General features: G+C 42.2%; 1 protein-coding gene and 1 long non-coding RNA gene across 3 annotated transcripts in view; one reads left to right on the top strand and one right to left on the bottom strand.

The window, feature by feature from the left end:
* Positions 1–4,889, top strand: part of LOC103362340 (uncharacterized) — a 7,861-nt gene extending 2,972 nt beyond the window's left edge. The window contains exons 2-3 of one of the 2 annotated variants that reach the window (XR_520459.1): positions 3,062–3,171; positions 4,458–4,889. This is a non-coding gene — a long non-coding RNA (uncharacterized LOC103362340). The remainder of the gene's footprint in view (positions 1–3,061; positions 3,172–4,457) is intronic. The other variant, XR_520460.1, reaches the window with a different exon arrangement.
* A 9,740-nt stretch (positions 4,890–14,629) lies between these two features.
* The window catches only part of LOC103362503 (ultraviolet-B receptor UVR8-like), a gene marked incomplete at its 5' end in the record, with an annotated part of 292,781 nt that continues 282,291 nt past the window's right edge, over positions 14,630–25,119 (bottom strand). The window contains 5 exons of the mRNA XM_008288878.1: positions 14,630–14,682; positions 14,951–15,032; positions 17,712–17,815; positions 22,086–22,134; positions 22,905–23,017. Of these exons, the coding sequence (XP_008287100.1) occupies positions 14,630–14,682; positions 14,951–15,032; positions 17,712–17,815; positions 22,086–22,134; positions 22,905–23,017 (401 nt within the window). The remainder of the gene's footprint in view (positions 14,683–14,950; positions 15,033–17,711; positions 17,816–22,085; positions 22,135–22,904; positions 23,018–25,119) is intronic.

Consider the following 25,119-nt stretch of genomic DNA (forward strand, 5'->3'; position numbering starts at 1 on the left):
TTTTTTTTTCTCCCCCCCATGGATCAGCAACTTTCAATAGGCATAATCTAATTGCTCTTAATGGAAAGGCCATCCGTGAGAAATAGTGAAAATATCCCCTCTGCCTTATAGGTACGAGCATTTAAGACCTAAACATTTAACAAGGCAACAAGAGTTAACAAAATAACACGTCTATTTATTATTACTGGGAACTTTAGGGGGAAAAAAGTGTCCCCACAAAACAGGGAAGTTTAAATTCAAACAGCAAACAGTGTATTTGGATAGATATGACTCTAAGTGTATTATAATAACCCTGTTATTTCATTATTACATTATGAATGACTTTTAGAGTTATTTTTTAGTCCTAAAAGAGGCTTTAGTTTAACTGCAAAATGACATTATCCTGCAGCGTGAATCATCCTAGTTTGCATGTAAATATTGTCTATTTTCTCATTATTTTTTATATGGACTCGCGTCTCCAGAGATTCGCGCTCCTTCAGTTCTGCACGTGATGAATGAAAGTCTCTTTCCAGGGTTTTTGTATCCCAGACTATAATTGAGGACAATAACTGCAACGACTTTCCCAATTAGGCTTGAGGTTGGAGTTAAGTTAGAGGGACTGTCAGTTTATGCTATGGGCAATGGCTTTATTGCTCACTAACCATCATTTCTTTAGAGCCTATGTGCTAATTACTTTGGATGGTCCCAGAGACGGAGATTATAAATCCATTAGCACTGAAACCCTCGTGGTTCCACAGTGCAAACACTGTAATTTTGTAGTACACCAAAAAACCAAACTTTAAGTACCAGGAGCTGGATGAGGGGAAACAGATTTTCACCAGCGTGTGTACTTCTCAGGGATCCAGTGTGAAAGGAAGCCTAGCGTGTATCAATCAGCAGCTGAGCCGCACGCACACACACACACACACACACACACAGCAAGGCAAGAGGAAATTAACTGACATGGGATTTTTTTCTCTTATTTTTACGACTGTCAGTGGTCTTTAAAAAAATGACCCGTTTGCGTCAATTCAATGCAACTTTGCGATCACAAACACAACGCAATTTTTAATATCGTGGGTACTATTTTTCAGTCTCATTCCCCCAAGTGCCTGTCAAATATCCAGGGAGCGATGCAGCCTTAAGGAATAAAGTGAATTAAAACACGACTTAATACCTGTTTGACTGCGTTTAAAGAGGGCAACGCAAAAAAATACTGGGAGCTGAACGGGGGTGCGTGAAGGCATCTCGCCCTTAAGGTAATTTATTTCAGGGAAACCGGGGGCCAAAGGTGGAATTCTTGAGAAATTCAACAAGGATAAGGGAGCTTTAGGAATTCTGCACGCAGATTACCTTTCATCCCATCCTCACATTATCCGACAACACACCGTAGAAATATAGCTCAGCGACAGAAGAGCGAGATTACCCTCCGACACAGAAGAGTGCAAAACCGTTTTTAAGAAGTATTGCGATTATTTGAGGGGGGGTGAAGCGAACAAGAGGAGAGAGACAGAGGAGGAGGAAGGAGGGGAGGAAGGAAGGAAGGAAGGGGGTCAACACGGTGGAGGACTGCTTTTTTTTTTTCTGGCTGATTTCAAGGGGGGCTTAAACAACATAGCTCACCGTTCATGGTGTCCTGTCACTGTCACAGTGGATGGAGGAGCCACCTAAAAAGAGTTGATCCACATTTATGTGTACTGGCATGAATATTTATGATGAATAAATTCATATCAAACTAAATATGAAACTCACAGGGATATAGAAACTAATTATTTCTCTTTTGCCTGTATTGATTTTTCTTACACTGTTGGCTATGAAGCCCTGCATTGATTGCTGACACTAGGTGATACTTTACCACCTTTTTGGTTGAACTTTTTTTCACTTGTTTATCTTGTGGGTTTGTAACTAAGTGAGTGGCATGATATTAGCACTGCACTATTTTCTTCACCCCCCCCATTTTTTTTTCTTCCCAAAACCAACACACAGCAGGGGCTTAATTAGAAATGTAGTGTAGCTGAACCATCAACATGCTGGAGCTGAGAATGACTGAGCACAGTGCTGCAGTCTAGTTTACAGCAGTAAAAAGGAAACAGAAAATAACTTCCCCACTAACTCTCCGAGGCAGTTTGAGTCAAAGACATGTTAGCAACCTTGAAAATATTTTGCGCCGTAAATTAACATACATGGACATGAAGCTTCAATCAAGGCTTTGCTTTAATTTCATCCTCTTTAATTCTTGTGACATATTATTTATTATAATACTAAAATATAGTACATATCAGCCAATGCAGCAGTTGTGTGAAATATATTTGTTTTTTTTTTTAACATATCACATATTTCTGACTGAAATCGATATTTAAAAAAATAAATTAAAACAAAAGATACCTCTTATTCTCCCACACGCCCACACACAGACAGAAGCCTCTTGAGATTTTTGTGTATTTTCATTTGAAAGGAGTGTGTCTGGTGTTTGTGTGTGTGAGGGCACATGTGTGTAAAAAGACAGTGAAGTGAAGGTGTGAAGATGGCCTGTGTTTAGTGTCCAGACCTGGCAGATTGTGACCTTATCAATGTGAAACTCTTAAGATAAATTATTCATAGCACCTGTTTGATGTCTCCGGCCAAAGAATGACAAAGGTGTACGATTTAAGATGCATCTCAAAGCCAAGAATATCAGCCACTGTGCTACCTGTCTGTTTTTACAGCACAAAAAGAGGAGGGAGGCTGAATTTTAAACAACAAAAAATGAACAATTTGTTTTCATACGGGGGGGTGGTTGCAGAAGTGTGACGAGAGAACCGTCATATTAAATAAGGTCATACTACTCATTATTTGTAGCGGGATTAATAAAATCGCTTCTGCATCATTTTCGTGTCCAAGGTGTGGCTGCTGTCAGCCATTGTCTTAATGCCATGTGACTCACAGGTGTCCAGTGTTGTCACTGAAGCAGGCCACCCACATTGTCACTGCCTGCTTTATCCAGTCTTTAATGTGAAACTTGAAGCGGGGAGTTTGTGCGAGTGATTCAGTGGAGCTAACCTTGCCCTGTGTAACCAAGTTTGTGTTGTTTGTCTCCTCACAGGCAGAGAGCGACATGGCGGCCTGGCGTTCGGAAACACACTGGGACATGTCGGTGTGGTGCAAGGACTGACACAGGGACGAGATGTGATTTATGGCGAGTGCCGTTTGATTGTAAGATAGTGACAGTGATACCACTGCTTACGATGACTATTGTGATCACCTGGCAGATATATAAAGTCATACATGTGGTAAATATAGCATAAAAGGTAAATCAACTGTCACTCTCAGAGTTGATCTTAAGACGCTACCCTCACTGAGTTCCACTGCTCAGTTCAGATTTTGTTCTTTTTCATTATGTACATAACTGGAGTGTGTGTTTATCAAGCACAACCCCAGCTTTCCTGCTCTGAAAGGAATCCAAGCATCCTCAAATTCTTTTTCAATGATTTGTTTTGGAAAAAGGCCGTAGTATGCTTTTTGGGAAACTGGCAGCTGATCTTTTCATAACTAGAGGTCAACATAACACTCAGTATTAATAAAACAAATAAGACCAGGATGGATATTAATGATGATATATACAGATGTAGTGCGCATGAGCTCAAGTTATGTGTGAGAGCACGCAGGAGGAGAGACACTCTCACACATGTTTGTATGTTTACTCGTCTCTTCGTGGGTGATAGTCGAGCCAGTTTCCCTCAGATTTTCCCTTTGACCTTTGACCCCAGAGTTGGGGTCAAGCCCTGACAAATGAGATGGTCGAGTTCTGGCCAGAACTGCAAACATTCCACAACAATCTTCTGTCCTCCTCCTCCCTTCTCCTCATATCCGTCATTCCTCACCCCTTTACTCCTCTCAGCGTGTCTCTTCTACGACTTTGAAAGAGTCAGAGAATGTTCTCATTACACACAAACATGTTTTATAGTATTTTGCTGTGGGAATCTTAAAGCACACACCCTTCAAATTAAGAATTACAACACTGGTTAAATTTAATATCCTTGACATCTGCCTTGTTTACAGAAGGAATGAAAACAAAAGAGTATGATCTGAGAGGAGAAGCTGTGGTAAAGATTTGGATATTACAACCCTGCACTTTGAAAGCACACTGTGTGTGTTTGGAAAGCCTGTCAGTGATGTCAAGGATGAGAAATGTTGCAGTGTGGTTTTTTACACACGCTGCTGGCTCTAGCATTTCCGGCAACATTTCTCACTCTGCCTCCCTCACACCATCCGCTCTGCTGCAATATCCCCACATTTTTCCATCCTTTCAATTCTTCCTCTGCCCTCCCTCTCCTCGCCTTCTATGCCCAATCTCGCTCCCTTTACCCTTCCTCTCCGCTGCCCCACCCTGCCTAATCTCAAACTCTCCCTCCCTTCTCTCAGCACATTCACTCACCCCCCCCCTCTTTCTTTTCCTCCACCCACTATTTTCTCTGATTTTCTAACATGCCATTCCACAGAATGCTACCACCTGTGTCTTTAGAAGGAAAAGAAAAAGGGGGGGAGCTATTGGCAGTCCTCCTCTGGAAGCTGGTTAAGGTAAGTGGCACCCCCTATTACAATGACACGGCAAATAATGCTTGTGGTTGTTGTTTCTGTATGAACTTTTTTTTTTGGTGTGTGTGGCTTAAATGGAATGTACCTGGCGTCCTAAGCATCACCGCCCTCCATCAGAGCTCCGGCTAAGAGTCACTGCTGTAAAAACACACGCAGTCACCATCGATGAACGTCAGCAGAGCAGCCACAGTGTCGCAAAGGAGCCTGGAGACCAACAAAGCCGGCTGATACAGTAACATGGATCATGCTCTTGAACTTGCTTCTATAATGATGTAAGATTACTAAAAGGCAATGCAACACAGCAAAAGATCCTAATAAAAACACATCAATCTCGATATGCGCGTATGTGCTTTTTTTCACTCCTCACTCCCACTTGAATTGTGATACCATTTGATGTCGGCTGTTACGTGATTCATCGGAGGGTACAGCTGCTTCACATGGATCTTGGCCTGGACAAGGCTGTTTCCTCACAGGGAAGCTGATCACATGTCTCAATCACAGGGATAGATCTGAGCCCTAATTGGCTGTGCAATGGCGCATCACAATGGTGAATCTGGGTGCATGTTTACAGCTCGCTGCTTTGAATAGCAAGATGGTGGGCTGTGCTGTAGTGTAGTTTTGTCTTCTCAGGCAAGAGGGCAGTGAGCTTCTTGAATATCTGTGGGCGAGGACACCTAGACAGAGGTCTGTTGCAATAATGATCTACAATGTAAAAGAATATGTTATCACGAGGACAATGCACAAAGCTCTTAAACGTCCTATAATGAAGTTGCAACAAGAAAAGAGTTGAGCTTCTGTAAAGCTCTCATATCATACCCCATTCATTACCGTTCTCCCTCCCTTTTCTCACATCCTGGTTATTTCAACACATCAATGACCAGTTTGCTGCCTGTATTTCCAATGTAAATAAATGATAAAGCTTTTGCATCATTCACACCATCAGTCATCAGTTTGGTAGGGCTAAAATAGCATCAAGTGACAGGAAACGGGGGGAAAAAAAAAAAACATGTCGGCATACGTGTGTAATCACGGCCATGGCCATGTCCACGGTGCAGTTTAGTTGACTGTGTTTATGTCCCTTTCCTCCTCCTCCTACTCTGTATGTCCACAGGCAGCTCAAGGATGTAAAGGACGGGCTCAGAGCCACTCGATTCCCTGCCACCACCCACTGTTACCCCAGTGTTACCGAAGCATGGATGTCTGCCCCTGTCCCCCAGGGGCTTGGTCCGCTCTCTCTCTCCCCCACCCTGCCTCAACCAACATGCACCCACCCACCCATCCGCCAATTTCTCCTCCTCCCTGCCTTGCTCCCTGATTCAGTGTGTAAAAGCGCCCCCTGAATGATGGATTACGGTGTCACTGCAGCCTGCGAAGGATTAATTTGTTTCATTGATTTCTCTTTAGGCAGAATGCCAGCGTCTGCCGCTTCCCACCTTTTCCCCAAGACTCGCAGCTGTAATAGACGGTAATGGCCTAAGACAAATCAACCCGTTTCTTGTAAAAATAGCACCAAATAACCCTCCCCACCTTACAGCCTGCACTCTACTCACAAGCACATCAGGGGGTGGTGCGGCGGCGGGGCACGAGGGCTGTTCGATTCATCCTCATCCTCCATCTCTATCACTCTATCTGGCTATCCTTCCATACCACCTTCCCTCCTTATCCTGTGCTGAGCCAGAGGAGACCATCCAGTCACTCTAACAAAGCCATAAGTCTGCCGTACTTACAGCTCCCTCTCAGGCCTCACAATGGATGGGTAATGACAGCACTGTCTGGAGGGGGCTGTGGGAGTTGGGCCATTCTCTCCAGTAATGGAAGCTGTTACTGCCATTCCCTACACACCTGCAGGAACAGCTAACTGTTAACCACTGTGATCTATGGCAAGGCCTTACCACACTAGGCTAAGGTTGAAGGGTTGCACTGACACGGGTGAATTAGGGCGTATCTGCACGACACGTCTTTTTTCCTGTCTTTTCTATGGTGCATGAAGTTATTCTTTTTTACACTAAGAGCTATGGCAAAGCATTGCAGTTATTTATAAACAAATCTGTATCAATGAATCAGTGTTGGTACAGCTCTCAGCACCGCAGACTGACAATCTAGCATTCCTGACATTCACTGATTTAACACAGACATAAGATGCTGCCACATCTTTACTACTCTGTCACTGCTTTGAACGATGGGAAACCCAAACTGCCTGTAACATTAAGCACACCACTACAGGCTGACTGTCCTCGAATGCTTTCCAGTCCCACAGAGATTTATGAGCAGAACCACATCCATTAATCCATTGTTGATTTGCTGTGGCTGCCCTGCAGGGTTTTTGGGATCAGATATCATACAGTGCTGAAACTCACCCCGCTGTGCAGGAGGGTAGATCGTAACACCCTTACCTGTATTAAAAAAAATTAGAAATAAAATCCTGCGCCATGAATTAGGAAATGAAATATACCAAAATCTTTCTGCAGTTTTTAAATTTATGCAGCATTTGAAATGTCAGCATGTTTACCACTTTAGCTTCTTTCACACACAACCTGACAGATTTGCACTTTTGATAGAAAACACTGTCACTTACATTAAAAATGACAGCATAAAAAAAAAAAAGAAAAAAAAAGACTTACAATCCACAGAGGCCTCAGTACGAGTGAATTAGAGCTGCTATACAATGTGATAATGACCCAGGCTGCAGGGAAATCTCATCAGCTCCCTGCAATCAATTTAACAGTGTTTACAAAGCCACAAGCTGAGGTTGGTGCTTGGGGACAGAGCACTGGTCACCTGGTGTTCCGCTGGATTCCCCTGCTAAGCTGGCCTCTCCTGGGTAAACCTCCACAAAGCCCCCTCATGTCTGACACCACCAGGTCCTTCAAATACTCCTCTCAGACAGAGGATTAGGTAATCTCACCATGATACTGTCTTTTTCTCTATTTCTATCATTTTCTCTCTCTCTCTTTTACACTCTCTCTCTACCCCTCCATTCTCATACATTACATCCTCCTTCCCTTCCTCTCTCTCTCTCTCTCTTTCTCTCTGGCCTGTTGAAGAGCTTGTTCTACTCAGGGCACATCTATCCTCAGGGGTCCTTACATTCTTAAGTGCCGGCAGAAAAGGTTAGTTGGCAGGTAATTGTCCAGTTGTGGCTGGGCTTATCTTAATTGTGGGTGCTTCAGTGCAAGCTACACTTCCCCTGATGAAGAGACTTATGTGGAATAACGGGAGAAGACAAGAGGATGGGACGAGGGAAGGATTTAACCTTTTGAAGTGTATTTGATATTTTTCCATCAGCTGTTGGTAATCATGTATTATAATAGTGTCATTTGAACTTTTAAATACTTATTTTGATATGACATAATACTACCCATTTGTACATATTTTTTTTCCAAAATGCCTTTTCTGAGCCTCACTCAATAGTTTCCATTATAAAGAACTCAATATGTGTTTTGCCTATTGATCTTACACATGCATAGTGGGAAAAGCAATGCTGACCTCACAGCGTTAAAATCCAAATGACTAGGTCTTCAGCCATTCTAAATCTATACTTCTATTAGCCATCTGATCATACACATATCCATGTCGATAGGGAGCTTTAGGGGGGTTAGTGTTTGCATTGCCCCAGTCAAAGGTCATGACTGACCAATAAAATATTTCCAGAGCGCCATCAATAACCCCGACATGTAGACTAATACAGTATGGGATTGTGGGTAGGGGGAGGAAACCTGCTGTGCTTGCTTTGAGGAGAATGGATGAACAAGAGGCCAAAAGGTTACAGGACAGACTGCGGCTCCCTGCCCCTGCACCCTCTCATATGTGCATTTGATAGCGACAGGGGCAATTATAAAGGTATACTTCAGTCAGGTCAAATGGGAGAGGGCAAAGTGCAGAACCTTTAAAGTACTGGCTGGAGTCAAAGGTTAGGATGGACATAGGACATCATAGAGCGCCGCTGGGTAGGGGGTAATGGAATCAAAGCTATAAAGATGCAGACTGATGAGAACAAAAGAAACAATTATACAGTATGTCCTCTTCAGCTATGTGATATTTTCATATGTACAGAAAAGCAGATGAGCCATTTGTGTAAAATCTCAAACTCTGACATTAAACGCTGTTTGGCACGACAAGCAACAGCATGTCTGGTGTGTGTCTGTATACTGTATGTTGTCTGCGGAAACCATCAGGCTTCATGGCTATTAAATATGAATAGTCCAAGGTCAGGGAAGGTCGAGGCACGCATTTAGCACCAGTGACCAATGCCAAATGTAAAGGTCAAAGTGGAATTGCCCGAGTCGGAGCAATACGACGTTTGCTCATCCACATTTATGCATCCCATTGGCAGTGATTTATGGAGGGAGATAAATGTATGGATGGGAAGAAAACACTCTCTTTCTCCTATCCCGTCAGACTCAGTAAATACACTACTCACTCATATCAATCACCATGTCACAGTGAATCGCCACTGTATGCTTCCTGCTTAGATTAAAAACCGTCTTTGTCTTGCTCTGCCTTTTCCCTCCAGCTCTGGGGAACACACTGGAGGTATTGTTGCTATTCCACAAGACTATATATTAGCATTTCAGAAAGCTGCGGAACAAAAGTAGTGAGTATGTTCAAAGTCAGTGGTATGCTTTAGTTACGTGCTTTTTCCATGGATAGATTCGATGCTGTAACAATCATGCACTATAGAAGTCGTCAACCGGTGCCAAAAATACTGAGGAAATTGTGTATATATATATATGTATCTATTTTTTTTTAATCTGTCGTGTGACAAAATCATCTGCTTTTTAAATACAATTTCTCCCCACAGCTCTTTGTTTCTAGGCCGTTTAGAGACAGCTGTGTTATTTTACTCTTTTTTTAATGGGCTTCCCTGAATTTGGTTTGCATAAAAAACACAAATCTCTATGTTACTTTCATCAGAATTCCAGAGCATTTGAAAGAGTTCACGATGAAGCAGGTTTTATGCTTATAAAACAAATCAGTGCTGATTAAGATCAGTTTTTCCTCCTCCTCCCTCTGCTGCAGCCCGACTCTGACTGGGCCAGCAATTAACTCTATATCCCAGGCTTTCAGAGTTTTGTAGGCCTCTTGAACATGAACATGTTCTCCATGTCTCTTTGGCTCCTTAAATGTGAAAACCAGCCCGGCACTGGTGCACCACAGCCTCTGCGAACTACCCCCAAGTGGTTCAGAATCCAGCCAGAGAAAAGTCCAAAAAGAAAACATGCTTTTGAACTGCAGGCCAAAGCGGAAACATGGTCTAGTAAGCTTCTTTTAACCTGAACCATAAAGATCTATTTTCCTTGCCTCCAATAGTAATAAATTTGCTCTTTTCCCTTATTACACATATTATGTTTTTCCATGGTAAGATCAAAGGGTGATAATGCGCGACACCATAGGCACCAGTGCACATAACCTGACACTTTCTATTTAGCTTTCCATTAGTCTGCATTTCGCCTTGCTTGCAACTTCAATATGACAAAAACCTCTTTAATACCAGAAAAACTTTTGCAGCGAAGGTATAAAATGTTTCTCCACAGGAAATCATATGAATTTCATTGTGTCGACTGTAGAGGTCAGCTTTGAGGATCGGGTTCTTACCATTTTAATACCAGCGATGACATTTCCCTACACCAGCCATTACACCATCTATCCTTCCCTCCCTGTGAGAACAACAGTTCTGAAGGCCGTTTATATACAGGACAAATCCTGTACGATCTGTCACATTCATCTCTATTTCGCATTCACCATGGGGCATTTGAACCGCATCAGAATCTATTACCGCCATGCAGATTCCGCCCCTGCTGACAACACAAATCATGATAAGATGGAGCAGTGACTCCATAAACACCCTCGCTTATATATCACATCATATGAGCCGGACTGGATAGCAGATCTCACTTGTTGTCGCCATGTGATCGTCTATTTATATGGCTGGGCTAAAGATACGAATATCATTACATCTCTGTCTATCTTCAACTTGTGTCTTATACTACCTCAATCAAACAATAGATATAAATAGTTGTGTGTGTGTGTGTGTGTGTGTGTGTGTGTTTATCTGGGGGAGCATCCATCACTCAGCAGTAGGAGTTCCAACTCAGCTGCTTGTGAGGAGAGATTTATGCTGTAATGCATCAAATCAACAGACCTTTACAGTAAAATATGATTTCATCAATAGGCCTGATCAATAGTGCATGCAAGACGCTGTGTAATTATTACAGAGGTCTGTATCAATAAAACTGTCAACCATGACCTCCTACCGAAAGCTATGGAGCTGGGAGTCACAGACTAGTCAAAGAAAGGTTTGTGTCGTGGCCCTGAAATGTTTGATTACCTGTACATAAGGTCATGTTTTTGATGTATGGTAACTTATCGGTACATGCTCGGCTGTGATAAAATCTACGCGAGAAAAGTTTTAACAGAAGGGATAGACGACTCAATAGTGTAATTTTAAAATCGTATTAATATGATGTGTCTTATTTAACAATTAATTGTGCCAGGTCTGTTTAAAAACAGTCATTGTCAGTGAATTTTCTCGCATCTGTGCCGACAACAGAGATTATAAATGATGGAGATGTGGACGACTGTCTTTACTAGAGTGAGGCTCATTTGTCCTGAAGCAAGGCAATCTGAGAGTTGAAGAAAGACTGTCAAAAAGAGCTTTGTATTACACTGTAGCGGAAGCGCACAGCATTAACACACACACACAGTCACATACACACATACAGTACACCACAGAGACAGAGCGTGAGGCAGGGACCAATGAGGCAGTTTATATCGGGATTTTGTTTCACAGCCACGGCCTCCTGGGAGAGAGGGGTCTGCCAATAACACTTAAGAGACAGAGCAGGAAAAGTAAGTGCTTTTATTACAGCTCATCACTCATGTAATTTCTGGCAGCATTTGTGATTACAGATCAAGTGATTGACTAACTACACATTCGGCGGCTGAGTTATGAACCGGGTGCCTACCATTCCAGCCCCGGCAGATTCTCAGTGTCAGCTGTAACTCATCCTCTCCCAGGGTGCTAAATCAAAGAGCACGCTGCAGTCGGAAGAGTTAAATAATAACTTGGGCTTTATTGTAAATCTGCCAGAAATTAAACCTGCACGGACGTTGTCTTGGCCCTGATGTTGTACTGCATGGGGTGAAGAGGCTGGATGGAGGGGATCAATAGAGGCCCTGATGGAGGTATTGATGGATGACAGGTGAAGAGGGTGTGTGTGTGTGTGTGTGTGTGTATACGAGTGTGTGTGTATGTGTGTGTAAGGGGTGGGATTGAATCACCCCGGGGTTAGGTAGAGAGCACGGCTCAGGGTGTTTAATCGACAGGTCTCACCTTGAATCGATTGGCAGGAGTCTCGCAGGGCAAAGACGTGATACACACAACCAACACTTACTCACACCAAAACAAACCATAGGGAGTGTAAGAGAGGGATGCAGGGTGGATGTCTCAATGCCATCAGTGCTGCATTCCTGTATGTAGTCAGTGCTGGGTTTGTAACTCACAAAAACAAATTTAAGTCTCGATTCAAAAGCACTCTTATTGTTTTACTCGTCAGTCTCCTTGAGCTGTGATTCAATATCCCTTTAGATAACTTTGCTTAGCTTCACAAAAATAGCATTGGTTTAGTAAATGTAGTAAACCTATTTCAAGGTAATAAATAGCTTGGTTGTCCACATGTATTCTTTGTCTGACTGAAATGCTGACTATGTTGACAAAAACGAAACAGGAACAGTAACACATCTGTTTGGTATTTCAGCACAACTTTGTGTTAATCAGTGCCTAAAGTCAAAATCTATTACATTTTAGTATTATAAATCAATTTTATTATTACTAAGAAATACTTTTATTGTTATCTGTCTACATTTTATGTGTAACCCAACACTGCCAACATGTTACACAATGTAAAAAATACCCCTTTTGTTAAATGTAGACGATGAAAAAAAGTCAGTCGTTTCAGTTAATATCCTGAAAAGTGGAATTCTGTGGTGGTGATCCCCATTGTGGCAAAACAAAAAACAACAACCCAAAACAAAACAAAAAATAGTTTGCAATACAGTACAAGCCTAATGAAGGACCACTGAATACAAAGCAGCAAAGACACAGAGCAAACCAGATTCAAAGGAGGCCTTGTTTCCTGTAATGATCCTATTTTACGTTGAGAAACCTCATCATATAGTATTATCTCTGCAACAAATCAATTTCCTCACACTCAAAAGAGCCCTAGTAGCGTGCACATGTGACTCATAGTGCAGAGACGGGCAGCCATGAAAATGCTCCACCGTGAAATATCTTACAAGAGGCCAAGATCTGAGAGGGCGTCATGTTTTTAATAAACAACATACTGTAAGTATTAAAAAAAAAAAAACTGGGCTCTGTATATGTAGGGAGAAAAACCCTTTCAGGTTCTGTTGAAATGTGGTGATTCAGTGACTCTGCAGTTCCTTCATGCAGCTTTGACTGTAAGACGAAAGCCTAATGCAATCAGATGAGGTCAAGGTTCAGGAGTGTTGGAGACTGATATGGTTTGGAAGAGGAGCATATTTGCCAAATCACAGCATGGAGTAAAGTGGAGCCTATTAATGCTGATCTGGACTCTGTTTTGGGGAACTCCTACCGAGCAAGAGGCTGTTTGTCAGCCACCTTGGAATCGAAAGTACTTAGCTCTGTATGTGGTCTACCCGAAAGCATTACCAGTCAGAGAGCGCACATTCTCATTCCATATCCAGTCATTTCAGGCAACGATTGGTAAAATATTTGTTTCAAAAATGAATCAAAAATAAATCAACAACATTCACTGATAGACAGAAAAATATCCGTGGATTCCGACAGATTCTTTCCAACAAGTGCCAACAGAGGAAACCACTCCATCGTGTGCAGGACAGTATTTGAATAGTTCAGAAGAAGAAGGAGTTGAAGAGAAGGACGTTTCACCTCAGGGTCCAGGTGGGAGGAAGGAGAGGACATCTGAGCCTGCTGTCCAGGGTTCAGTTTGGGAGAAGAATTGTAAATTGAAGACTTGTGGCCATTGTGTAGTCTAATTCTTGATTGTTGACAAAAATCTACCTTTTGAATTTCAGGATCTGGACATCTTTCTTGGGAGGTCTGGGTTTCGTCCTGGGAAAATGCAACATACTGCTGTCGTCTTCTGATTTTTGGACCAATTGAGACATATTAGCAGATCTCTCCTGAAGAGACAAGTGACAAAATAACAAGAATAAATGTAAAAACAATCCACAATGGGCTAAGAAATTCCCCCACAAAAAATAAATTAAGAAGAAAAAAGTCACAGCCAAAAAAGACATATTGTGATATAGAAATATATAAACAGACGAAGACCTCATCTTCAAGGTTTTACAGTCTATCAATCTCCCCTGGGAAGGCTTTATTTTTCTACATTTCATCACTTCAGCTGCTTACTGTTTGTAAATCACCATTCTTGCAGCTGTCCACTACTAAAGTCACACCTCAAGCCTGCCAACCACTTACTGTATACTTGTTTCTTTAATCTCAGCCAAAGTGATTCACTACTGCCTCTAGAAGTGCAAAACCACTTAGCTCTCACAGTCATGTTGTAGGACTGACATTTATGGGACGTATAACAAATAACAGGTTTAAGGCCTTGTGATTTTGCCAGATTGAGCTTAGTTTACTTTATTCATTTATTTAATTGAGACCATGATTACCATTTCTGAAAATATGCCAGTTATTCAAAAGGCTAATTTCCATCAGTAGCCCCTGAGCACATACAGAAAATAAAGCATTCTCAATGCTATAAAAAATAAAAAGTACAACATAAGTCATCTCAATATTTCTATTCACTCTGTACTTTCAAATATCCAACAAAAGACAAAACACTTGTCTTTGGATTGTGTTTACTGAGACAAAATTGGAAAACAAAAGAATACAATTTAATATGTGCAAAGCTGCATGTTTGCCTTCCTTTACATTTACTTCGTACATTATGAGAAACACAACAGTGAGAAGCTTGAACATTCAGTTTTTTCCTTGTGATAACCACATTAGCACTCACCTTTTGAGCTTCAGCTACAACTCTGCTTTGAGCTTGTTTTCCTGTCAATAGCTGGGGCAATGTGCTGGCAGTGGGCCTGCATCGCTCTCCCTCTGACCTAGGTAAAAGATGCAATGTAGTGAAGACTACATCACGGCTGCTTCGTCTGCTTTTTAATGGCCCATTCCTCAGATCCCACGGCCCTGCTGTCCTACAGCCCTCCCTATCATCCCCCTGGTCGGATCTGATTGATGAGTGGCCATTTCTTGTCCTGTGCATCCCCGTTGCAGACCTGGCGATGGCAAATGCTGCCCCGCGTAACGCTCCATCTCGCTCATCTGTGTTTGGTTTTTGCTCATGTGTTTCCTCTTCCTCTGCACTCTCACTTTCTTCATCTGTCTCCTGCTCCTCAGAGCCTTCTGGTGTCTCCAGACCTTGAAGCAGCTTGTGTTGAACCTGGCTCGAGTCCTGTCAGGAGGACAAACAATATCTATTTAGGTTTTCCTATTGTGACACATATAGGTTTATTGCAGAGTTAAAGTCAATATGAAAACAAACATGTAAGATTTTTTCTATATCAAACAATGTAAAATAAACTGCAATCAATGCTGTACTCATTTATGAACTTTTAACTGATTCACTTCAAAAAAATCGAGTGTAATGCTTGCTGTGACTTAGTTATTGTGTATTTCTGGAAAGAAAGAAGAAGAAGGCTTGCATTACTATAACATTACAGTGATGCGGCAATGTTTTTTAGTAATCAGTAGTGTAATCAATTACAATTTTATTCAGTTCAATAACTACATTTCAGTCACTTACCCCAGCAATGCTTCTGTTACACTCCTGTTAGTTTGTGTTCGCTTTAGAGAAAGAAATGCATCTCTCAGTGGCAATAAAAAAACAAAAAAAAAAACACTTTTGGCAACAAGCAATCTGCCTCCTGGTAGCTCCACAAGTTTTACAGTATAGATGTTGTGTTTTCTTAGTTGGCTTGTTAACGGTAGCCATAACTGGTAAGCCTCCATTCAGAGATCATGCTGGGTTTTGTTAACAGTTGAAGGCTGTGTGAACGCCATAACCTGACTGTGAGCTGCGCTGTGTGTAGTCTGCAAAGGCTAAGCTAGCCGCTGATGGTGAGTAAATCTCTGCAAAACTTTCGGACGATTGCTTGTTAAACTATGTTTTCTACTTCCTTTGTGGGTGTGTTAATGGATCATTAAAGGAATTTTACTGAGTAACAAAAGCAATATAATGAGTAATGTAACCAGTTGAGTAAAGTAATACTTTTATAACTGGTAATATTTATAAAAGGTTAATGATCTTTTATATGAAACCTGCCCAAAACTAGCCTCAATCTATCTAATGCCTAAAAACAAGAACAGATATCTGATAATGACTTCCCCTCTGTACTAAAACTTGGCTTTTTTTAAAAGCATATGCACAGTAGTTAGAAGGCATGTATGAGTGCATATGTACATGCCCACGTGCATGTATGGAGCTAAGAGAATTGCCCTGGTAAGGTTGCCTTCATCAGTGCACAGTATAATTCTAATTGGCTTTATTAGGGGGCTTAAATCTAATACCAGCTCTGTGCGCTGCCTTAGGCTCAGTGTGTGTGTATGTGTGTGTGTGTGTGTGTGTGTGTGTGTCTACCTCTGTTTGATGTTTACGACTCACCAGATTTATTACAGAATATTCACCATGTAACAGACATGAGTAGACGGACTAAAACAGCTCTATCACAGTAAGGAGGAAAAAAAACAACAAAAAAACCCCCCGACATTCCCTCCTCTGAATCAGCCTGGTGGAGCATGTTTCTCCAGTCTGAGAGCAGAGCCACAGTCAATTGGCAAATACAGCATTTAGAGGTTCAAGTCCAATGAAGCAGCAGCACTGCAGCTCCAGATGTAATGATACAGACTTAAGGCAAGAGAAAAGCAGCATGAAACTGTTCATTTGACCCCATTTAAAAACTTGATACCAATTAGAGAGTTCTGGGTGTAAATAATTTAGGAGATCTCTCTCACTGAACACACACAAATAATTTTACGGGCATGCACACATGTATGCATGTGCACGTGCTCTGACACACATTAACCTATGAACATATGCGCACACTCGCATGCATGCACGCACACATACATGCGCACACATACATATTCCACGATGCTCTGGAAACAGACTTCTTAATGAAGCCTTACCGAAGTGAAAGTAGAGCAGAAATACATACTGGCCCATTTCTGCCTTCAGTTCACCCTCCTCTCCTCCCTCTCCCTCACCTTCTCCACATCATTTGTTTTATGCATGTTTCATTGTCTTTCCCTTTTGTCTCAATGAGTTAAATCACAACCCCTAATTTATGGCTACAGGCAAAGACACTTCTACAAACAAACTGGCTGATGAGAGGGGATGACTGAAAACATACGCACTGAGCGGTGTGTGTAAATCTTAAAATGTCTGTTACTGTCTTTTTATCTGTCGTTATTTACATAAGAAATGACGGTGTGTGTAAAAGAATGACTGTGATGCAAAATGAAAAAGGCTGTGCGCTAGATGGGGGAGTGGGGGGGTGAAGTGAGGGGAGGTGAGTGAGTAAATCCAGTGACACTGAGTGGGGAGCACTCAGGTGTGGTGAGAGGATTATACAAAACCCTGAGTATGAATGACAGTAAACACCTGAATGACAGAGAGTTGAAGAGGGGCGGGAGTTGAGGGTGTGTGTGTGTGTGTGTGTGTGTGTGTGTGTGAGTGAGTGAGTGAGTGTGTGTGACTCTGGGTGACAGTTTAGTGGCCCTCACTGAAATTCTGAGAGGTGAGTGAATATATATTCACCACTTAATGTTTTGAGGGCTGTGCTGTTTATTCAAGTGCAACTTGTATTTGTATCATTCATAAGTGATAGGTTCGTTTACAGCACGCATAAAGAAACCGAAACTATAAATGAAAGAGGATTTGAGAAGCAAACAATGGCTGGGCAATGACGATGTCAACAAGGCAGGCAGCGAGTGTGGAGGAGGAAGATATCACTCAGGAGCGACCCACAGCAAGACTTGAGTTAACAAGTGAGTTACAGATTGAGTTGTACAGTATGCAAGCAAGTCAATAAAAGGGCTACAGAGCAAGAAAGAAGAGGTGTGTTTATCTTACTTTCACTGTGTTTTCTTTCTCCGTTGGTAAGAGATTGCTGACAAGGTCTCTGAAGTGAGCTTCAGTTTTTGGGTGAGAATATTGTCTGTTCTTCTCTCTGCTCCCTGAAACACAAGCACATCTCTCAGCACCTCCAATATACACTGTAATGTCCTTTTTTTATCTTCTATCTCTTCTTCATTTTTCTTTATGTCATGGATTTTCAGCTGCCATGTCACTATCAACTGCATAACCTAGACAAAGAGTGTGTTGATTTCCATTGCTGTTACTGAGTTGGAGGCATGTCAATATTGTATTGTCAATACAGCCCTGCTGACTTTTATTAACTTGTATGGTTAGGTTGGATAAAAAGCTACTTTTTTTTTTTGCAAGCCATTAGCAGGAGTGCCAACACATTCTCCCCCTGTTGTGGAATGCTCAAATGTGTTTTTAACCTTTGGCTTAAGGTTAAATTCAGAAGAGAGCAATGCATGTCGATTCCTAGATCTTCTCTTAGTGAAATCCCTCACCTCTAGAGCTATATCGCTGTACAGCGCTGACTCTACATGAAGCGTGACCCCGTTTCCCCCACGGCGACCCCCTCCTTCCCTTCACAGCCTTGGAAGATAGAGGAGCACAGGGAAAGGCATGCCAAGGCAGTAGACACTTTTAAGCAAAGATTAAAGGTTTTTCTTTTTAATCAGTCATTTGGCAGCGATGTTAGCATTTCACCCTGGTGCGGCTAAGGATCAATTTTTAATGCTGCTGTGCACAGAGCAGACAGGGTGATTGGCAAGAGAGAAGCTATTTACAAAGGATCTATTTACAAATTTTCCATAGAAATATGCAGAGGGCACAATTGACATCTCTTACAGAATTTTAAATAAGCGCTCTTCCCTTTTTTTGCACTTCGTCACAAGGCACGACCTCTGTGAGCCCCTGATGATCACTGCTGTGTGTGTGTGTGTGTTCACTCACAAGGGTCTCACATGTAAAAATAATAAAGGAATCTACACCTCTCCCCTGTGTTGCATTATATTTCATTTCTCCATGTTTTGCTGCCAGGGGCTGGGTAACTAGGTCAATCAACCCTGGTGTAAACACATCACAACAATCCACCAAGAACATGCTAATGACAATGACTGTTTTTTAATTTATATCTCTCCCTCAGTTTTCCACTCCTCTATACCGCTAACATAACTTTATAGATACAGTATAACTCCTTGATGGATTTCAACTCAATCTTGTGCATATATAAGGAAAAATATTTGTAATTAGAAAGCATATTCCCTATGTGCTAGATGCACATTAGTGCTCTGTGACCTCCTCAGCAACAACTAAAAAGTCTAGAAGGTTTTCACAGAGTATTACAAAGTTTTTCTGATTTCTTGTTGTTGCTGAATTAAGTTCCCTTTGAATTTACAGCAAACCTCAGGGTGTGCTGAATGATGGCAGTCCTTGAAAAGTGCACAAGACAGAATGGACACAATCCCACACAAAAGAGGGCAAGCAAGTAAAATCTTCAGATCTGCACTATTTCATCGCTGCACAAACCTGACACTGCTGCCCTCCGTGCATCAGTCTCAAAGCTCATCCATGAATCAATCCATGTATCCATCCATCCATTCATTATCCAACCGTCTATTCATCTGTTATCCAACCATCCATTCATTCATGCAGTCAAACAGCCTTCCAGCCGACCAACCCACACACCATTGATCCAATGATTGACCCTGCATTGGGTGGATCAATACTCTCTTAAATGGCATCGTTGTAAGTGCTTAGGCACAATGGCCAGACGTTGTTTGTGCAGTTAATTTCCAAGGTAGCAAGGCCGTGCAGGGTTCTAACCCAAGTCAACTCTCCTTTATCCTCCACTTACATGATCACACCAAAGAAAAGAGAGGGGACACTGAAAAAGATATTGAGCAGAAAGCATCCTGTATACGTGCAACAAAGGGGGCAGTGTTCCATGCAAAACTGCTTGTAATGACCCAAGACTATTAGATACTTCAGATAAAGATGCCTGTGGGTACAGCAGGTTTACAGACACATAACTGTACTGTTACACACACAAGTAGAATGGCAAGAGTAATGGCAAACATTCAGGCATTTATAGATAAAAGAAGTCATGGTGCACATCAACACAATGAGGTACAAAGTGAGGGTGAAGTTCAACTAAACCACTGCACGCATTTCACCTGCACATCCATCTCAGATTAACGCATGGTTACCCTGTGCTGGTAGTTTAGCATTGTAGCGAAACAATTAGTGTAGATCACTGTCATAAAAGCATTACTTTAACAATATTAACATGAAGGTGAGGGAGTATTCAGCAGAATCATGTTCGGTATATCATTGTGCAGCCCTGTGGCTTGGTGTGCATACAGAAACCCTGTTGGGTTAGAGTTGGGGCCGGGTCTTGGCATTAAATGAGTGGGACTCTGACAAGTCTCGGAGTTCTGTCACTGCAGTTCACAGGTCTCGTTAGCCAAGGTGTCGGCAGGGGTGGAAATGGCTGTGTGTGAGTGTATCTGTGTGTGTGTGTATATGTGTGTGAGCTGAACATTAGACAGCACTCCTACCTCCACCTCCTCACCTGACACCAGCAATAAAACTAAACAGGCCAAGGTGCTATGCTATGTGTGTGACTGTGTGTGCGGATGTGCGCACAGAAAAAGGGGGCATGTGTGCTGCAGGGTTGTTGTTGCTGTCACCAATTTGCTGGGGCCTCTAGACGGGGAGTAGGAGCAAGGTGACGGAGCTGTGGCTTGATAAACACAGAAGCCCTGCTTCGATTTCCCATCCAGTCCACTTTGGAAACACATGGCTCTTCCTGGCCGCTCTCGGCCCGGTTGAGGTGTGTGGGGGTGGGGGACAAGGGAGACATAGTGATGGGCATGCAGCGAGGAAGAATAGCAGTCAGGAGGAAGGCTGAGAGACGGAGTGATGGAGGGGAGGTAAAGTATGTGGTGCAGATAGGGAGAGGGTAGAAAGAGGTGACAGGCCTGGCGGGATCAGGTGTGCAGAGAGGGGAAAAGACAGATTAAGCAAGGAGAGGAAAAAAAAAAAGGGTGATATGAGTTCTGAGAAATTTGAGTGAACCTCTAAACGACTTACACTCTCAAAATGATTTTTTAACTGTGAAAACAACACAGACAGAGCTGCTCTTCACTGTGCCCCCTCTTTCAATCTTTCACTTCTTCCATTCCCTCCATCTCTTCCTCTTCTGTCTGGAAAAAACTTGCAGTGTTCCGCCTTTCAACTGGCATCAGAACTTTAAAGACCAACTCCAGCTGGAGGAGCAGAGGAGTGTCAGCGAGGGAGGTGGGGCACTGAACTCCCCTCTGCCCCCCCAGAGAGTTAAGGAGATCACATTTTAACCACCCCCCCTCCAAACCCCACCCTGCTGCTCCTCTCCTCCATGCCTTAACACCAACATAAGAGGACAAGTGTGGGCTCTAAGCACCAGTGATCAAACACGAGCGGCTGCTGGGTACGCTAGGCTCAGGACTGTTGGCCTAATAGGATTGGAAGCCCCCAGGTGAGCCAAAGGACACCTCCAATCAGTGTGATTAGCCAAAGGCTGAGCTACATTTCTAGCTATAGCACTGACTGATGTACAGTGCTAAAAGGATCACACTGGTTATGAAGAATTCAAGCAAGTAATGGAGTGTGGTGCCATGGTTGAGTGTGCATGTCAAAGTTTTGCGTGGGAATGATGGAGTTTAAAAACTGCACGCACTTTTAACGTGTCAGAATGATCTTGAGATTTTGACTGTTTGCTAATCATTATTAAGTTCACTGAAGCGTATAATGTGTGGAGCTGTAGAATAATCTTGGCTTTCTGGTTCCATATAAAACAGTGTATGCTGTATACATGTGTGCACACAGTCTTAGAACAACACGGCACAAGCACAGATAAATGTGGGTTTCCACCAAGCTTCACCGTCAACACATTGACTCACACATACATGAATGGACAAATGCACACATAACATAACATGCCCAGATACACACGTACAGACAGGCTTTTATAAACTCATCACATCCAAAAAACAATTACCAGAGACTGAGCTCATCACTGACTAAGCAAAAGTCATCCAGCGTGTAAAACACACAATATAATTAGCACACATCAAGCTGCTGGGTCCTACTGTGCATTAATGATGCTTCCCTCTGAAGTGAATTATGGTTTGATGAGTGAGAAAGTGAGTGAGGAGGGGCTCTGAGGAGGAACAAGACATCATTTGGAGAAAGGGAAGAGAAGCAAGCCTGGGGTTGAGGTAGTAGGGGAGTCACACTGATCAAAACCTGAATTTGATTGGTTTACCTTTGACCCTCTCTCATTGCCCCGAGATATGAACATTTAGAGATGGACGACAGGTTACTCACTTGTGGCGAGAGCCATTGTATGCTGGCTTCCACAGGCAACATCAATCACCTGAATAAAATAGAATGTTTGTTAGAATTTAAAGTAGCGCAAAAATTCAATATAAGCGGAGAGCTTTTCCCAGCATTTCCCTCCAACTGAATTTTATTACTTTGTTGACACACATGAAACTGAAGGTACAGAATCAACACATGGTTAAATTTCTGTTAGCAGGGACTGCAGATTTGCCCTTTAGCTAACTCGGGTACATTTATATTTATTTAAATGTTGATTAATGTACATTTTTCTTTTCAAATAAATCAATTGAAATGTTGGGAAATGGTAAATAACACAGTAAAGAATCAATTTCAGTTTTAAACCAATATCACATCAGTTAAGAACAAAATCACTGACAGAGCAGAGAGGAGGGATTTCTTACAATGCTTTCCACAGTGTGTTTATTGAGTGGTGTATTTATTTACAGCTCTTTGTGCAAGATAAGGTCACCATTGCAGAGTCCAGGAGGTGACATTTCTGAAGTTTAAGTCGCTGTTAAATTAGATTTTTTTGAATTTAACTACTGGATAAACCTCAGTCTTTGACTTTTACATCATCTATACTCAAACATGACTGGTGTGTATTTAAGGGTGACACATGTTCTACACCCATGGGAAGAAATACAGAGTCCATTTTCAGACACATGTGATTCAGTGTGGACTTACCCTTTACGAATTTCTGCATATCTAGCTAAAACTCATATGCTCAGAAAATCCTGGGGCTTTCATCTGCTTTACACTTGAGGTGCCTGAAAACATAATTTGCGCAGCCTTTCTCACACGCACCTTTCGGCCTGCCAGAGGAACAGGCTGGGGGGTCCAGAGTCTTTTGAGGCCCGTGTGATAACTGACCCGGGAAACACAGGGGATCTGACCCCAGAGAAGCAGCTCTCCACCTGCTGAAGATAGGAACAAAAGGGCAAAAGTTCAGACAGATACATCAGTAATACATGCAGTGTCACCTTGCCACATATTCTTTCAAGTATGAAAAGTAAAACGACCCTATAAGGATGTGTTGGTATGTTCTTCCCATGTTTCTCACCCTAACCAGTGTGCATGAGCACAAATGTGCACCAGCTTTAACGTGCATATGACATGTGGGAAAAACGATGTGTGAATTATCTGAGCCACACTGTTTGGTTCCCATTTGCAAAGCCACGGCTTTGCACGAACACTGTTTTTTTCCCCCGTCCACACACAGAACGGACAGCGAGTGAACCGTGAGGAGATATTCACTGAATTTGACAAAACTGTATTGGATTAGAAAAGCTGATTTTAGCTTTAACAGCTCCTGATCATGTGCCCCTCACTTATTTACATGAGTTCATACTTGCTTGTTGTCTTTACTGGAATGACAGAAGCTAAGTGCCAAAAAGGGCCAGTAGGAAAACAGACTCCAGTCTACCACAGATTAACTTGCTCCTGGACCTTACAGCTTTGGTTTCTTCCAAATTCAAAAAGAAACACTGACCCCAATCATAAACACTTAAATGGAAGCAAGAATTACACTCTGTCAGTTCAGTTTAGTTTAGAAAAGGGAGTTGATATAGAGCAGTGCACTGAGATGGTAATCCTGCACACTCTGGGCACACACACACGCTGTGTGCACAGACACACACAAACACACACTCACCTTTCCTCATTGTGCGACAAGCAGAGGGAACACATTCTCAGTTGGCACTTATCAAAAACATTGTATGTACTCACATACTGCAAACACTCAAGCATCCACTCACTCATGCTACCTCAGTCTGGCTTTTTAAACCCACCACTAATAAATTTATATTTACTGCCTGCATTGAGGACTTTTAAATTATGGCATACAATAAACCTGGCACACACATCTCAAAAGCTCTTTCAGGGGATGTTAAAGCAATATAGTAAGCAATTTTCCAAAGTGGATTACAAATTTCACATCCAGGTTTTATTGCACATTACGATAACTTAACCACATCTAAATGTTCCGCATAAATGGGAAATATGTGCTGCTTAATATGCTATTTTTCATTTTTTAAGAAGCGCTTTGCAAACCCTGCCAAGCGAGGGAGCATGCTGGTTTGTGTGGTGGGGGAGTCAATAATCTTTATGAGGTGGATTTTAATTACAAGGAGATAACTGAGTATCCTCCTCACGGCAAGCCTCCATCAATCTCTATTCTGCATCAAGCTGTACGTAGCCCTGGCAAGCGCGCACACGCACGCAGGCACACACATTCGCACACACATACATGCAGACGCAGATACCCTTTCAGACATGATTGATCAATCAATCAGTAATGTATTATTTTCATCTCAGTGAAGCAAACCTTATGAAAGCGTATGAGACAGGCGTTGCTAGATGGCATTTTACTCCACACACAAACACGTGCGTTACAATACAAACACATGCATGTACAGACACACAAAATCAGATGGACACACAAACACGCACACACGCATACGGAGATGCTGGCAGAGTAATCCAGCTAAAAAAGGTTAAGGCTGATGTTTTCCCAAAGAACGACAGTCTGTGAAAGGTCAGATCAATCATGTGCTAAGCATGTCTCGTAAGCAATCCATAAAGAGCTTGTTTTAAATAATAACATTTTATAGATCACTTAAAGACATAACTGTACCACAGGCAGGTAGGGCCTCACTCGCCAAATAGTCTTCAATGCGCCAAGAATTCAAATGGGACAAACTTAATATGTTGAGACTGCAGTTCATTTAATGAACCAGTGGCATTTCTAGTGAAACCGTGCACACAGGGCCAGTAGACGTCTCTGTTCAACAATAGGCAATTGTTTTCACAGAATATTGCATTATAGCAGTAGGCTGTAAATGTGCCCTGGTCTCGAAACAAGCACAGCGCCTTTTTCTCTGTAAATGGGTGATGTTGTATTTGTAGTGTAACCACTTTAATTCCAACTGTCTGGCAGAAGGCAAAAGCTACTAAAGGAGAAGTGGTTGCCTGACACTTCGTAAAGGTGTAAATGTATGAGGCCTTGTTCAGACTGTCAGCA

The sequence above is a fragment of the Stegastes partitus genome, unplaced genomic scaffold, assembly GCF_000690725.1.
Source record: "Stegastes partitus isolate 25-593 unplaced genomic scaffold, Stegastes_partitus-1.0.2 Scaffold13, whole genome shotgun sequence".
In the NCBI taxonomy this organism is placed as follows: domain Eukaryota; kingdom Metazoa; phylum Chordata; class Actinopteri; family Pomacentridae; genus Stegastes; species Stegastes partitus.